The sequence below is a fragment of the Coccomyxa subellipsoidea genome, assembly GCF_000258705.1.
Source record: "Coccomyxa subellipsoidea C-169, whole genome shotgun sequence".
Taxonomy (NCBI): domain Eukaryota; kingdom Viridiplantae; phylum Chlorophyta; class Trebouxiophyceae; family Coccomyxaceae; genus Coccomyxa; species Coccomyxa subellipsoidea.
In genome coordinates this window covers 899,726-916,315 of record NW_005178042.1, presented here as the reverse complement: position 1 = coordinate 916,315, position 16,590 = coordinate 899,726, and the positions used below count along the sequence as shown (strand labels likewise).

Genomic DNA, 16,590 nt, shown 5'->3' with positions numbered 1-16,590 from the left:
CTTTCGGCAACAGATACTCCGGCAACGTAATCTGCGATCTTGAGACAATCATACAAATGCACTTTTAGAGCTCGTTCACAGTTTCTGAATAGGAGTGGGTCATCAGGAATTGGTGATTAGCTGGCGATGTACAATCCAACCGTTGCTGATGCGCGGGAAGGATACCCTGCCGCTTCCCTTGCATTATAGAGGGCTTGGAGATGACATCATCGATAGCGAAATCAAGGGGCTCTAAACTAACTTGGTATGGAGTGAGTCCCCTGGCGAAATCTGGAACCTGCCGAGCGAGCATGCACAGCAGAATATTGTGACAGGGTTTGCAGCTCCAGAATTGAGCAGACTGTATCGCAGTTGAGCTGCCCTTCCTGAGCCAGGCACTCGAAAGCTTTGCCTGTCAGGATCCTTGCAAACTCAGGGGCCCAACAGAGTCTTTTATTCAGATCATACATTGTCCAGCAATCCAATCAGCTCATTTGATACTTGTGGAGGAATTGGATAGTTGTATTCGGAGTACCCTAGGGGCAGAAGTCTCGATTTCTTCTCTCAGGCCAAATGGGCCTGAAAGATAGAGATGACTGGAAGAAATGATTGTTAGGCAACACAGAGCGGTCAATTTATTGACTGCTACTCTGCTCACGTTATGCGCGCTTTACGGAGCGCACGGGGTCGCTGCAAATCCTGACAGTAAGCTTGCACGCTCCCCCTCTCCTATGTCTGTCTAAGCTGGGAAGGGCAGTGGCAGAGGGGTAGAGACATGTTTTTCTGTCAATTTCTGACGATCATCGATACCCACTGCAGAGTGCTTGCTGAGGCATTTGCTATACCCTTAAATGACCTGGATGTGATTCAACTGCAGGGGACATCCTCCTGAATTTCAGGAATAACATAGAGAACTGGGCAGTCTTCCAGAATGCGAGTGCTTTACGTGGATGGGATGAAATATCACCAGTGTGCAGCTGGGGAGGCATCCTATGTTCAGACACAGAAAGGGTCACGCAATTGTAAGCACCACTACTTTGCAGCTTACCATCACCAATCATTTAATAGGCGTTGATCATATTCATGGGAAAGCTGGATGTTGCTTTTTGTTGATGTCTGCAGTGCTTAGGGGGTCAAATAAACGTGCAGAAAGTAGCAAGTCATTGCTGGGAAGTTTTGGTTGAAGCTGTAGCATCTCTGCGCGCAGGTACTTGGGGTGCTCTCTCTGTAATGTCAAAGCCATGGGGAATATTCACCCATCGCTGGCCAGTCTGGATCAGCTGCAGGTGCTGCGGCTGGACAGGAATTGGTTCAATGGTTCTCTGCCCAAGGAGTTTGCATATGGATTTCCAAACCTGGTAGAGATGCGGCTGGACTTCAACAGCCTCACGGTGAGTCCTGGACATGATTCCTTTTAGTATATCAAATGTCAATCACAATGCACCGAGTGCAAGGCTTGCCGGTAAAGCACTGTTTGTGTGTCTCGTGCGTCTCTTAGAAGGGGTGATTGCATCGTGCAGGGAAGCATCCCCGCAGAATGGGGCAATGCTGGTGCATTTCCTAGCCTGCTGCGCGCGCACATTGGCGGCAACCAGCTGAAAGGGAGTCTGCCGGAAATGCAATCTGGCGCCATGGCCGAATTGGAGGTATTAATCCAAGCACTGTTGTCTCCCACCTGTCATGTGAAGCTCCCTTCCGTATGCATGCAGTAACACTGCGAGGCGTGCTCAAGCAGGGAGAGTCTGGTCCTGGCAAATATGGTACTTCACGCAATTTGCCGGGAGAAACGTTAAGTTTTGGTGCAGGTGCTCGGGATGCAGTGGAACATGCTGCAGGGGAAGGTGCCCTCATCATGGGCGAACCTGAGCTCTCTCAGGGCTCTCTGGGTGCGGCCAGGGAACTACCAGTTGTGTGGGTCGCCGCCGCCACTGGCCGCATTCCACCTCTGTAAAGAGGTGGACGCCCAATGTGCGCCCCTCCGCCTTACCTTGCTCACTCTGTGGGCTGGGTACAAGATGCTGCACCGCTCAGGCTAGTTGAGGGCTTGTCATCTGTGTTATCTGAGGGTTTTGGCTATATGGGCATGAGGTTATGCGAATGGAAGTCCTCGTGTTGGGAGGTGCCAATGCCTTCCTCATTTCCTCCTGCAGGCGAGATCACAAGCAGTCTGGGGAAGATCTGCTCGCTGGAGGTCCCAGTGAACCCAGCCCTGCTGCCACCGCCCACAGCAACTGCAACTGTTCTGGAGGTGAGGAGACTTCTCACTTCCGGTTTCTCATGCATGTCAAGCCGGATGTCATGCCTTCCTGGTGGAAGCTTTCATGCAGAGCAGCGGTCGTGTCACACTTTCATGTGGCTTTGTTGTATGCCCACCATGATCAAAGAGTAACTGATGAGCCAGCTTGGTCAATTTTTAAAACCACTGATATATTCTAAGGTCGTGAGCCGTGTAGAGCAAGATCATAAATCCGCTAGTAACGTGGACTTTTGAAACCTGCGCAGGCTGTGCTGCGAATTGAGGGAGCCAACATCTTTCCCTTCACCGCAAACAACCTGAACATATTTGTCTCGGCTCTTGTGGACTTGTTGCCCAACATCACAGCCAGCGACATTGTTATCGGACAGGTGCGCGACCCATACAGTGAAATGCTACATGAGATACAATGCCCAGACCTCCTTTATTAGATGCTGCGGCGGGAGAGAACATTGCAGCACTTTCGTTTACATAATGAACAGTACCAACGGACCATCCTATGTGCTGCAAGCCTCCTCTGCAATGGCAAGTCCTGTGAAAGGGTGCTTTGTGGATTGCACATGCCGCTGGGTGGCGCCGAACCTGACAATCTGTCACAGCAGTGAGCTGACTGTCATATTAGGAAGGAAACTTGCAAGCATCGTGCCAAACATGTCCCTTCACCAAACCTGTGTTGAAGTTTACCGGTTATCTGCCAAACCTATCCTTCCCCCGGCTTCCTAGGTCAGAAGTTAAAACATTCCTACTATTAGTACCCAGTTGACCTCTACTTTGTGTGCCAGGGTCCAAAACGCTGCCATTTGTGGTTGTGCAGGTGCTGCCCATAGTGTGGGCAGGGCCGGTCAATGCCAGCTCAAGCGGGCGGCAGCTAGCAACGCCGATGCCCTGGCCGGTACCCAATCTGCAGCACGTGCAACCGGGGCCACAGGTCTCGATGCAGAACTGGGTCCTGGACGCAGTCTTCGACCCGGTCACCGTGATTGAGGGCGGCCGGCGGCGGCTGACGGGCGCGTGGCCGCGCGGGGGCGCTGCCTCTCTGGGGCGGCGCCTGCTGCAGGGGCCCGCCGTTAACAATGTTCCCACGCTGCCTCCCGGCCTGCAGGGCGCCGTCTTCCGGCCCAGGCCCGGGTTCTCAAGTGCGTCACTCTCTCTCCGCAACGGCACCTCACTTTTCCACAATTCACCATGTGGTCGTCGCCTCTCTCGGCGCCATGCACTTTCTTGCGGAAGGGCTACGTGCTCACAGATTAATTGACTTAAAATGGAATAGTCCAATGGCGGGATGGGAGCCCCCAGGGCATGTGAGTGCTGTGAGAGGAATTGACATGTTGCGAGCCCTCAGAAAGCAAAGCGGGGTGCAGATGCGGCAGCTCCGAGGGCGGCCGCGAAGGCGGCCGTGCCCGCGGTGGCACCGGAGGCGGTGGATTCACAGGAAACTGCCGAGGCGCTGCCGTTCGGCTCGGACCGGCCATATGGGACGCCCGTTCCCGGCGGCATCCTCATTGGTGCTGACGTCCCCGTGGAGCTCAAGGCACGCCACATCTATTAAAGTTATAATAGTGCAGATCTCTGGGCTTTGCAGAGTTATGCCCACCCTTCCCTTGTCCATGCTGCTCAGTATATTGCACTCAATGGCTCGTTCCTGCGGAGAGACAAGGCACTCACCATGAAGCAGTCCCTTTGCCATGCTCGTCTTTTCCCCCCTGCCTTGCCAGCTGACAAGTTGCCTGCACAGCGGCAGCCGAGGAACTGGAAGGGAGGGGGTGCGGATGACCCCAAGTATCATCTGCAGCAGAGAGACAGGCCGGAGTTTTTGAATGGTATTATCTGCGGCGAAGATTTACTTAGAAGGCTTGGAGTTGATATGTGCGAGTGTATCCTCGCAGACGATCACCAATGGAAACGTTAGCGAGGCCGAGGCGATGGTGGCGCGCGTGGCGTCGTCTCGGTCGCTCGTGCAGCGCCTGCAGGCGGGCGGCTTGGCGGTCGTGCATGTCATGCTGGTGTCCTGCGAGCCGCTGGACCCCTCTGCGCTGCCTGTGCGGCTTCGGCCCCAGATCATCAACTTCACGCTTCCTGGGCAAGGCAAGCGCCCCCGTGAACATATTTTGAGCCCGTGTTCACAGCCTTGCAGACAGTTGTAGGAATCATTCACACAGTATTTAACATCCCCACTGCATCCCCAGGGGTAAGAGGCCATTGCTGACTTGGAAACCATCAGTTGGGAATTGATTCACAGTGCTCCCTGAGATGCCTGGTGCTGAAAAATGTCAGAACTGTAAATGCCGGATCAGACGTGCACATGACATCAGCCTTTAGTGTCACAGCTCCATGCCACAAGTCTTGCGCAAGCAACGGAGTATGGCTGCTGGTGTGACGGCAGAAGTGGGAATGCTCTTGTTGTTTCATGTGTGCGAGGCTGTGACGGCGGTGAAGAAGCAACTGAGCTGCTTTTGTTGGTTTCTGTGCGCAGATTCAGACTCGACGGCGCCGGCCCAGCAGCACTTCCCGCAGGGCCTCATTGTGGGCATTGTGCTGGCCGTGGTTGGAATTCTTCTGGCTGTCTTTGCCATTGCCACCCTCATCGTGCACAGGCGCGTCCCCTCCACCCACTGTCTCAGGCCGAAGTGAATCCAATGCAAACAAGCTCCTGGTCAACATACTGCTTGCTTGTGACCAGTCTCACGGGACTCCAGTGCAAAGAGGATTTGCAAGATATCTTGGAATGATGGGAGTCATGACGCTTGAGCTGTGACGCTGTCAGCATTTGATACGGAGGGAGCGTGATCTTCTTCCTTCGGTCCAAGATTGCTTGCGGAGTTCCAAAGTACCCATGATGTGCTTTAAGTACAGTTCAATAATGGCTGTGTTGGCCCGCTCAGTGATCGCAAGTCACCTGACAAGTGTGCGCCGTGTTTGGGGACTCGACGTGCTAAGCTCCTGCTGCATGCTCACTGCTCAGAGTAGTGCAGATCGCTGGAAAAGATGCCCACAAACGTACCTGTGCAGGTGGCGCAAGCAGCGGCTACACCCGAGCGCGTCGCCGATGTCGACGCTGGCGACTGCGCAGAGCACGGAGGCGCTGAAGGCGGCGGGGTCGCAGGCGCTGGAGGTGCGGCTGTCATCCAACACGGGCACCAGCATCGGCACGCCCGGCCGCCTGCGCACGCTCGCCTCCGACATGGAGTCCTCCGGCGGCCAGCTGCTTGGCCCACCCTCCGACCACAGCCTCTCTGACACCGGTGCGGCAGGATTTCAAGCCCCCAGAACTATTCCTCAGCTTTGCAAACGAGCTCGCGGGAGCCGAAGCTTAAACGGGACACTACGGTGAATTTTGTTAATGCGTGTGCCAGGCGGGACAGCGGTCAATATCTTTGCATGGTAGTGCTCTGGCAGAATTTTTCTTGCCTCGCAGAAGGCTCTGAGGTTGATGCGCGTCATGTAGACGAGCTGGCTGTGTACAAATGGGGTGCGGTCGGTCTATTGCATGTACTTGAGCTTGGCTGAAGCAGAGTGATTTGGATGGGCGCAGGCACGCAGGTGAGCGATGCGACGCTGGTGGCGCGGCTGGGCAACGAGGGGCTGCCAGCTGCGGCTGCCCGGGCGGGCAGCGGGCAGGTGGAAGAGCGTCAGGCGGCAGGCCTGCATGCGTCGACGTCGGATCGGGGGCAGGGCCTGACGGAGTGGGCGGGCACCGGGCAGGGCCTGGGCAGCTTGGGCAAGCAGGGCAGCAGCATTGAGCTGCCCGCGCTGCCCTGGTCGGACTGGGAGATTTCCGCGGAGCAGATCACCATCTGCAAGCGCGAGGACGGCTCCGACTGGGAGCTGGGCGCCGGCGCCTTTGGCAAGGTGCGGCACTGATGTTTTTTGGATGTATATTTTTTTTTTCTTTTTTTTTTGCAAATTCCGGTGCATCGCAGCATCATTGGTGCATTTATGCAGCATGACTTACAGGGCACGATGGATCAGTTCCTGGTATCCTGCAGAATAGTGCCTGCCCAAGGATGATGCAAGGAGCACAGTGCTGTGAGCATGGTGCTGTAAATGATGTCGCTTGCAAGGAAGGGAACAACACAGAAGGAAGGAAAGACAATTCGCTCTTTATTTTTGTATTTCTCATTGGATGAATGATGTGTATTTGTTTATCCTGAGTTTTTGTGAATTCGTGGTTTGCAGGTGTTCAAGGCGCTGAGGGGGGGCGTGCAGGTGGTGGCGGTGAAGGTGCTGCACGATGCAGAGGTGGGCGGCGTCAACTTCACGCGCGAAATCGCCATCCTCAAGGGCTGCCGCCACTCAAACATTGTCCAGTTCCAGGTGAGCACATTAAGATCTTTGCCTCTCCATGCGTACACCTATGAGCTTTCATGCGGCGCTAGCAGATTGACAGCAGATGGGACAATCACGGCTGTCAAATCCTTATATCGTGAAATTATGACATATGAACTGGGTTGCTGATAAGATTTCGATTGCTCATTTGATCGATTGTTGTGAGTATGCAGAGCCCAACACTGGCAATAGAATATTTTGCAGTCATTGTATCTGGGGTTGTCACCATGTGGGCGCCCAGTACGGAATCAGGAACCAGATATGCCCATGGCACTTCAAATCATCATCAGGTCAAAATGGTCGACAGCGTTGTTGGGGTACAGCGTGGTAAGCGCATGGGCACGCAATGTCTGACAGCAAGATTGGCTGTCTCAGGGGGCGTGCGTCAGCGGCAGCCGCACGATGCTGGTGATGGAGTATGTGGAGGGGGGCGACCTCTGGCGAGCGCTGCAGCGGGAGGGCAGCCGCGTGCGCAGCTGGGCGCAGCAGGGAAAGCGGGTGGCCCTCGACATTGCGCGCGGCCTCTGCTTCCTGCACGCCCACTCCATTGTGTGAGTGCTCCTTTCTGTGCCCTGTGGCACACCGCCTATACAGGAATGTGAAGACTCTCATTTATACCTAGCCTGCCCGTCTGTGTGGCTTCTGCACCCTTGCTTCATGTGTGTCTCACAGGTTCCAGTGGATTTGTGTGCTGCAAATTGTACTATGCACGTGACGTAGGCAGCCTGTCACTCACTTATACACCTCACATAGGCCCCCAGTGCAAAAGGCTGTCCTTTTGATGGCTTTGCTTATGCTCTGGAATTGAAGCATGATTCCCATCCTGTGTCTTTGTCCGAGCATGGACGTTGCTTGTCATGGTGATGGCTTCTGTCACTTGGGGCCTGTACAGAAATCTGGATGCCTTCCCTCTGTATGCATAGTCATATATCTTACAGCTGAAGAGGCATGATCTCTTGTGCATGCAGCTTGTTCGACCTGAAGTCGCACAACGTACTGCTCACGCGCGATGGGACGGCAAAGATCGCCGATGTGGGCCTGGCAAAGGTCCTCACACAGGTGCAGCTCCCCTCATACCACCCAAATGATTGCCAATCAAATGCATTTGGTTAGCACGTTTGCAAACAAAGAAGTAGTGCCCCAATAGCAAAGATTGCAGACGTGCATGCCGCTGTTCTATCCCATGAACTGTGAGTCAAAATTCTCTGAAGGGTTCAGTTGTGTCGCCCTCGGCGCCCTAGCAATGAGTGATTGGTGACTCTGGGGTCCCTCAGGGGTATGTAAGCAAGCTGGAGGAGGTGGCTGGCACATTTGCGTGGGCAGCTCCGGAGCTGCTGATGGGCGGGCGCTGCTCGGACAAGGTGGACATGTTCTCCTTCGGCGTCGTCCTCTGGGAGCTTGCCACCTGCGAGCGGCCCCAGCGCGGCCAGCTACGTGATGTCAGGTGCGCCGCGTTCCCTTCTGACACCTGCTTGGCGACTACACCATTTATCTGTGAAAGAGGTCTTCCTGTCGGCAGTGGCCTGCATATAGAACACTCCGTACACCAGAACACTCCAGAACAGTGCCTTGTTTTCTTCACAGTAACTTAGTCTATAGCCTGGCGGATCCCCACCGTGCCCTTTTGTCACATGCAATCACATTCTCTTGCTGCTTGCCGTATTACACTACCACATGTACGGGCAATGATGAGGAGCCGCGCCAAAGAGACAAGGCTTGTGATGGCTTTGGGAGTGGAAAAGAGGCGTTCCATGCCGTGAGAAGGGAATGTGTGCATGTGAAGCTTAGATGAAGCTTAGATTCAAGTTGGAATCTGTGTTTGAATGGCAGGGTGCCGGAGGAGGTGCCGGAGGAGGTGGCGCAGCTGATCAACGAGTGCCTCAGCTACGACCCAAAGCTGCGCCCGAGCGCCAAGCAGATCTACGACCGGCTACAGGCATCCGCCCTGCCGCGGCCGCAGCCGCCGCCGCCAGCCGTCCCCGGCACACCATTTGCCGCGGCGGCACGAGCCCCGGACGAGCAGGATTCCCCCCTGCCCGGCGGCGACGGTGCTAAGGAAGTGCGCACAGAGCCGCTGCAGAGAATGCCGACGCCTCTGGGCAGCAGGCGGCTGCCCGTGAGATCTGCCTTCGAGACGGATGACTGATCACTGCCATTCCATTCCTTGCGTCCCCTCATTGCAGGCAGCACTATGGGTCGTCCTGCCGCTTGTTGCGGCACGTTTCTTGGTCAGGGTTGGGGTAACTTCCTTGGGCAGCTGTGATCGCTGTCGGCGGTCTCCTTTGATGCTGATCCGCTTCTGTTGGTGCTCTGGTCCAATCGGGGGAGGGCTTTTAGTTGGTGTTGGTGCGCGGGGATGGGCAGGCTCTTGAGGAATCTTGTCCGGGACATGTTCAGAGACGCTCGGTTACCGCACTTTCCCTGTTTTGGTTGTACACTACAGTACTATAACCATGCCTCAGCGGCATGCTGAGTTGGGATTTATTATGTGGGTGTCACGGCACTTGCACCTGACCCAAATGGACGAACAAGCTTGAGAGGGGCGCAACAAATAGCTGCGCAAAGTTTTGGTCTTCAACAACAGCTGCAATATTAATGGGGGCAATGTTGCTGTGCAAGCACTGGACTGCTGTGTTTCATCTGTTTTGCCATTGCAATTCAAGGAGTTGGGCATGCTAGTGTGATTATGGGTGAAGCTTTCCCGCTTTGCACGGAGCAACGGCTGCATTGCAGGAACTTCACCCGCTGGCTGCCATGAAGTTCTCCTCTTTGTTTAGGAGAGCTGATGTGTTCACATGATTGCCGTTGTAATTTTCTCCATCTGCTCCACGGAATGTCATTTGAATTTCGCATTGAATGTCAACAGCTTAGTGCAAGCTACAACAATGCACATGCATTCTACAAAATACGAACCACCCCATCGTATGGCTTGCAAGCAACAAACAAGGCGTGCAACCCCGTTCATTGCAATAATCCAACATCAGCATGCCGCGCAGCTGCCTTAGTGCTCCTACAAAGTTGTGCTCAAGATCACTTTACAACATAGTGTTCAAGCTCGCAAGACCACTAACAGAAGATGGAATCCCTCCGAAGTAGAACACAGTATATCTGTGCCTGTTGCCAACAAACATACTGGCATCCGCCAATTTCATGTCTTGCTATCATAGCAATGCTATGCCGCACAAAACTTGAGTTCAGCCTGCCAAGGCTGTCCGAAGGGCAGGCAGCAAGCATGAGCGCAGCAGGCGCGACACAGACCAAACAAACAGTGTGAGAAAACCGGCGCCGGCTGCTGCGAGCAGGTGCAGGTTTCGCTTGATGGCCCTGACAGGCAGCACCCCAGCGAAGAATGCCGAGTAGGTGTACACCGGGCTGGGAAGCAGGCCGACCTTGTGAAACACCAGTGAACCCAGAAGCGCCAGAGCCTTCACGGTCCTGGCGTAGATTATTACCGGCAATTTTGATGCGTTGTGACCTGGCACCATGGCATGCACCTGCGCGCAGTGTCACAAAAGTGCTGATCAGCTTGTTTCTTGTCCTGTGGCTTTTCGCCAGCCTTACTCATCATTGCATGACCTTCACTCATCATAATATGTCAAAGAGCCTCCAGCTGTTGTAGGATATGCAGCATTGTCATGACAGCAACGCAGGATAGTCCTGGAGCTGCTGTGATAATTTCCTGCCGGTGGAAGCCACCAAGTGTACAAGCAAGGTGAGTAGGGTGTAAGTCAAAATTTTGTCAGTTGAATGCTCGCCTGCATGAGTTCCATGTCCTGCACAGCGTGCGCGTCGGGGGCTCTGGCGGCTGTGAATGCAGCCGGCACGCGGTCAAGATCGTCCCCACACATAGCAAAGGCAGCCGCCAGCGCTGTGCAGCTCTCCATCGCTGTTATGCACCCCTGGGTATGATATATCACAATTGGATCCTTCCTGGCTTATGGCACCTACTCTAACAGGAAGATCATCATGGTGGTGGAGAGAAGCGGACCAAACAAGAGCCAAAGTCGAAGAATCAAGCAAGTCAAGCTACCGGGCACTTGCATTGACAATTGAAATGCACAAAATGAACAACGCACTAAGCTGCACACAAAATTTTCATGCAAGTCCTGCAGCACCTCTCAAAGCAGGCTTGGACGCCTGCTTGCACTGAAGGTGTACATGTGCATGCACAGATTCCCACCTGGCCAAGAGTGCTGGTCACAGAGTGAGCGGCGTCCCCGATGACAACAACGCGCGGCCCATGGAACTGCGAGCAGCGCACGATCTTGCCAAAGCTGCTGGGCGTCTGCGGACCGGTCTGCGCGGCGATCTGGCGCCGCCACGTCGCCGGCAGCTTCGGCGTAGCTGCCGCCAGCAGCTGCTCCCGCTGCTCCGGCTCCGCCGCATGGCTCTCAGCCGCCACCAGACCTGCAGCCATGATCATCCTTCATATGATTTATGTTGTGCCTCTCTGATCTCATACTGAAGTAATAGTTGATGTACAGCACTTGAAACCGGTTGTTCCGATGCAGGACGCCAAGAGCAAGGCTGACAGATAAGTCTGATTGCATCACATGACTTGCATGGGCGCTGGAGTCAATGAAAGCCTCTTGAAAGCCTCTTGATGACATCTTGCATCACAGGAATAACAAATTTACTTGGACACTGACTGCGAGCAACACAAAACCCAGATTTAGGATGCCCTGTGCATCATGGGACAGGCGTGGCACCTAATCAGATGAATAACTGGAACCCAAATTTAGCATTCACTGTACATCATGGGACAGAGGTTGAGCGCACCATTCATGCGGCCATCCTCAGCCTTCCACATGGACACCATGACATCGGCTTTGGGGGACCTCCAGTTGTATGTGAACTCGCGGCGGTTGTGGGTGCCGATCAACGCCACCTCGCTTGGAACCGCTGAATCAGCTGCGCCGCTCGATGACTCACTCTTAGTCGCCGCGTAGTCATCCACCGGCAGGCCATGGAAGGTGGTGTAGCACATGCTCGCCTGGTACAGTGTCCTGGCCCCGAACCCTGGCACCTTATCCTGCACAGAGTTAGTGAACAGGATCAGCTGCAGCTGCATGACTTGTGCGTTGATGCCCAATATGGAGAAGAGCTTTCTAAATGCATGCCTGCGGACTTGGATCTGCACACAGCAACTCCATTTCAAGGACAGGTGGAAGGACCTTTTTTTCCCTCATACAATGGGGACTTTCAGACGTATCACAAGACACCCATTACCTGCAGGACGTCTCTCACTGTGCTGCTTGCCCCGTCGGCGCCTATAAGCAAATCATAGCTCACTTCAAGCTGCGAGGAGCCGCTGCTGCCATCTTTGAATGTAGCTAGTTGTCTCTCCAAGTCTAACCCCTGCGACAGGATCACCAGGCTTTTAGGCTCTCTTCAGGGCTATTTCAAGTCTCTCTACACTATCGCTTCATCCCTCTCTTGACCACTTTCATGCTGGCTTTCTTGCAATTCGCTGCAAGGGGGATTTTTGGCCTAAAAGAAAATCATGAGGATCATGCTTCAACTCTGAAGTTCAAAAGGCCCAAGTCTAAAACAATTGCAATGGGGCTGACTTGACCAGCTTTGCTTCTGATGCATGTGCCAGGTGGCATATTGCATTCAAATTTTCATCATTCATTCAAATAGGTGGAGAGAGATGTTATCCACGTCGACTGTGAGCGGACAGAGGAGCCAGAGCACAAGGCACAGTTGGCAAAAGAGTATGTGATAGGAGGCACCTGCAGCTGGCGCTCAAAGTGGAAGGTTATGTTGTTGCCATACAGACGCATGGCCTCGTCTATGAGGTCTGACGCGAGAGTTACGCGGTCCACGATGTGCTTGCGTCCAGGCGGCATGCGCAGGGAGCGGCCGCTGTTCATGTCAAACATGCCTACGGATCGAGGCGCGCGCGTCGCCGAGCAGCACTCCGGGTCCGCGCCCGTCTCCTCTATCGCCTTCAGCCCCCTGCGCATAAAAGAAACCCCTTCTAGGGTACATGTTCTGACAAACAGGTTTCTTGGGTATTTCAAGGATGTGAGGCCTGTTCTGTGTCTCACAGACAATCCTGCTCCAGCATGCCCGCATCTGGCAACCATTTGCGTATCTTAACTTGCAAATGCCTTGTAAGCATATATGCATATATACACTTTTTCAAAATAAGCCAGTGAGGGGGTGTTTCCGCAGCAAGGTCGGTCTCTTGGCGGTCTCCCCTTCCATGTTCCTGGGAGAGACCATCCTGCGAAAGAACATCCGTGTTTGCTGCACAGGTGGGTACCTGGGGGTCAGGGCGAGGATGTAGGAGTGCAGCGTGGCGGCCAGCGCGCGTGAGGGCCGGCCCCTCCTCTCGTAAACATCCACTGTGTAGCCCCTTTTCGCCAGCAGCATGGCCGTTACGGTCCCCGCGGGCCCCGCTCCCACAATTACTATCCTCCTGCCCAGCCTGCATAGCATGCACCCCTCAGAGAAAGAGGATCACAGATGTCCACGCAGAGCGAGCGCCAGAACACAGGCGGAGAAGATAGGACATATTAGCATGGAGTGGCAGGTGAGGTGGTGCTCTGGAGGGCACATGATAAAGGAGAGTCTGCAAGCATGCGCACTGCATGCTGGTCGCACCCGGGAGAATCCGCTGGAGATGAAGGGGTATTGTTGGGCTGCGTGGGAAGGGACTTTGGGGTCTCTGCTGAGGCCGGTGACGTTGGCGCCAGGACGGCTGTTGGCTGGCTTGCACGCACGTGTCTTCTTTGCGTTCTCTGCGACTTTCGATTGAGAACCAGCGCTGGAATTACCGCCCAAAATGGTTGATTTCTAGCCTGATGTGGGCTGCGATGGACACCCCTGTTCATGCTGGTCATTGCCATTGCTGGTGTCCTGTTCAATATAACTATTGACAGGCAGCCATTCAACAAGGCAGGGCACAAGTTCTAGTATTAACGAACATATTTGACAAAATATGAAATTGTTTTGACTGCCTCTTGGCAATGCAAGAAATTTGAAAACAGTTGACAAGGAAATTATGATCTGGTGTGATCTGTTTTAAACAAGCAAACTTTCTGTCAAGCACAGCAGTTTAAAGACATGAATGAACTCTTTCTAATCAACTTTCACACACTTATTGAATTGGCGAGCCAGTTGGTCTGATTATGAACAGGCTGTATATCTTCTCCCTCGTTGCAGATGAGGATGACGTCACACATTGCCAATCCTTGGACTGATACAGAAATTTCTCTCCACTTCAGATATTTAATTGTCAGCGAGCCTTGACAATCTTTGACATCTTCTATTTGTGAATTTACCTAGCTGCAACTCTTGAACTATTCTTCTCTTCTGGGGAGATCCACTTATGAACTTCTCTCATCAGCATAAAGGATAAGTATCGATTGATGCGATTTCTAGACCTGTACACGACATTTCTGTAATTTAAAAATCTAAGTTAGCAATGAATAGTCTGACGGATCCTATGAGGCTTCGACCGCTCCATGCGCCACTTATGTCAACCATACGCACACGTTCGCCTTCATACCCGATCAGATTGCAAAAACTAACAAGGTGATGCGTTGACTTCTTATGTCTACTTGTGAATCCTATTCAAATCTGTACAAGGTGCACGTGTGCAGGACAGCATCATTGCTTTGCATTCGATTCCAGCATTGCTGAATTCCATGACCTGGTGTCATCAGGTGTCAGGCAGGCTTTAGAAGCCCAGAAAAAAGCAGCGGTAGACTTCCAGAGACAAAATCAACCTTGGCAGACAGGCGCACATGCCTGGGATTTCTGGCAGGCCTTGCAATTCTTGGCAGCACTGCAGGACCAGCACACGCCGCAATAGTGGATGAAGAAATGGCCAGCAGAGTATTTGATTCTGCATGTGCGCACCTGTCCCAGCCATACTATAGGAGGATGGGAATTGAAAAAGTGGAGCATGGAGCACTGGATATGGCAAGGAAGGTCAAGGAAGCTACTGATCTCATGCACATAATGAACTTTCCCTGTCTTGCAGCATATTCAGTGGTGTCCATATCAGATTTCCAAGTGAAGGACGGCGTGGAGACTGAGGAAGGCACAGGCAGTGGGATAGTATGGGATAGGTACCTCAGAATTCCTGAAGCACATTCACTTGTCCTCCTGAATAAGCGTGCATGCAGCAGCTGCGTTTTACCTGATGTGTTGCATCGTGTTGTCAAGTGTGTGCTTTGATCAATGTGCAGTCTGTTGATCGACAGGGTGGGGCCGCACATTGTCACAAACTATCACTGCATTGCAAAGCTTGCTAAGGACACGACAAAGACGCAGGTGGGTCCGTCTGTCAGCTCACAAACACTTCATTTGTGTTCTTACAGAGGCCACAAAATTGCAGTGTTTTTCGATCATGGATGACACCCTAATCTTAGCGCGTTTGATGGCCCCTGCAGAGGACATTTGTGGGTATTGAGGGTCCGGATGGCAAACTTAGTCAGTGGCCAGCGAGGATTGTGGCCACGGATGCCTCGCATGACTTGGCAGTGCTGCAGATCGATGCTCCGCCAGAAACCCTCCAGCCCATCAAGGTGCCCAATTCACATGCCATAACACTTATCTTTGCTCTGTGTACTCCACTCCCAGGAGGGCCTTTCAGGAGGTGTACTTCTCTTACAGTTAATATTTATTAAAGTATGCTTGGCCCGCCAACTGGCAAGATGAAGTCAAGCCGCAGTTGAGGCTGCCAAAATTCCTATCCCTCGTTGGACGCACGAGATTTAAGCAAGACCCAATCAACAGTGGGCACGGTGCTCAGCCTTTTGCACCGGCCGCCGCCAGCTGGGGCATGCAGGGTATGCAGGGCAGAAGATGTGCCGTGCTGTGTGTGCAGATGGGTTCCTCAAAGGGGCTGAAGGTGGGCCAGTCAGTGTTTGCGATCGGCAATCCCCGGGGGCTATCGCGCACGATGACTGCCGGGGTAGTAAGCGGCCTGAACAGGGCCATCCCATCCCCTGTCAACACCCTGACCTACGGCGCCATTCAGGTGTGCAAATTTACAAATCAAAGTTCCGGTAGAGTTAATCTTGCAAGATAGGATGAAAGCGAAGGATGTAAACGAGAAGGGAGAATCAAGGGAGAAGGGAGAGTTCATTCTTCTCCTACGGTAGTCCACCTGATATAACACCGCAGGGCTTACTTCTTGGTGATCTGCCTTGTATGTCTTGCAATTTTTTCTCGGGGATATATCAGATGCGCAGTTCCCCGTGGACATGATGATCCTGTTCTTGAAGAAGTCGTCCCAAGTCTCTCCCGGCAAAAGACTGGAGACGCTGCAAGCGTAGATTGTGGCATGCAGACTGATGCGCCGATCAATGGAGGCAGCTCTGGAGGCGCCCTGCTGGACTCCAGTGGCCGCCTGATAGGCATCAGCACTGCCACGTTCTCCAGGAAAGGAACGGTGAGCTCCTTGTCCTTGCTGCTCCTGTTTGAATATATAATTACAGGATGTAACGAGAGGTGCCAGATATTTCTGAGACGGTGCCCACCACAGTGAGTGAATTTGGGGAGGCGTGGTGACCATGGATTGTCATATGTGCTGTGGGTTGCAGGGGAGGGGCAGTGGAGTGAACTTTGCACTGCCAGCGGATCTTGTACTGGACATTGTGCCAAAACTGATTGTCTACGGAAATCCCACAGGACGTGGGATGGGCTGAGAGGTTAAGACTGTTCGAGAAATTTGGTTCCTAGCAAGTCATCATGTTGCGCGAGGAGTGACTTTCAATGACTGCCAAGGATGGAATTTTCGAATCATCTAGCACGGAGCAGTCCAAGAAAACTTTCGTTATCTCACGATCGAACTGGAACGACAGCTCTGCTCTTGCCAGATTTTCGTGCATCATCTGAGGATGTTGAGCCTAAAGACAAAAATTGACGCGATTTGATGTGATCAATAGGATCGGAACTGCAAGTAAAAGGGAGAAAGCTTGTTGAGAGTTGGCGCGCATCCGTCCGGAAACAAAGGCCATCACTGGTGGGCTGGCCTGCATTCAACGATGCTAGCCAGCCCCTCGAATTGT

General features: G+C 53.3%; 3 protein-coding genes across 3 annotated transcripts; 2 read left to right on the top strand and 1 right to left on the bottom strand.

Moving 5' to 3' along the window:
• Nucleotides 1-1,220: 1,220 nt before the first annotated feature.
• COCSUDRAFT_55214 (hypothetical protein) lies at nt 1,221-8,705 on the top strand (the record flags this gene model as incomplete). Its single annotated transcript, XM_005651678.1, has 16 exons — nt 1,221-1,370; nt 1,500-1,625; nt 1,785-1,947; nt 2,130-2,227; nt 2,482-2,604; nt 3,048-3,369; nt 3,595-3,752; nt 4,120-4,330; nt 4,707-4,860; nt 5,243-5,475; nt 5,766-6,082; nt 6,410-6,547; nt 6,935-7,110; nt 7,528-7,618; nt 7,834-8,003; nt 8,390-8,705. 16 exons carry the CDS (start codon nt 1,221-1,223, stop codon nt 8,703-8,705), a joined length of 2,946 nt encoding a protein of 981 aa, XP_005651735.1.
• Nucleotides 8,706-9,753: 1,048 nt separating this feature from the next.
• Nucleotides 9,754-13,660, bottom strand: COCSUDRAFT_64116 (FAD/NAD(P)-binding domain-containing protein; the record flags this gene model as incomplete). The annotated part of the gene is made up of 8 exons (XM_005651677.1): nt 13,172-13,660; nt 12,831-12,995; nt 12,295-12,520; nt 11,789-11,917; nt 11,339-11,591; nt 10,740-10,966; nt 10,339-10,458; nt 9,754-10,053 (listed from the first exon to the last, which is right to left on the bottom strand). Exons 1-8 carry the CDS (start codon nt 13,414-13,416, stop codon nt 9,754-9,756), a joined length of 1,665 nt encoding a protein of 554 aa, XP_005651734.1. The 5' UTR covers nt 13,417-13,660.
• Nucleotides 13,661-14,755: 1,095 nt separating this feature from the next.
• COCSUDRAFT_55212 (trypsin-like serine protease) lies at nt 14,756-16,227 on the top strand (the record flags this gene model as incomplete). The annotated part of the gene is made up of 5 exons (XM_005651676.1): nt 14,756-14,848; nt 14,968-15,102; nt 15,405-15,557; nt 15,870-15,971; nt 16,123-16,227. The coding sequence occupies 5 exons, from the start codon at nt 14,756-14,758 to the stop codon at nt 16,225-16,227; spliced, it is 588 nt and encodes a 195-aa protein (XP_005651733.1).
• Between the last annotated feature and the right edge of the window lie 363 nt (nt 16,228-16,590).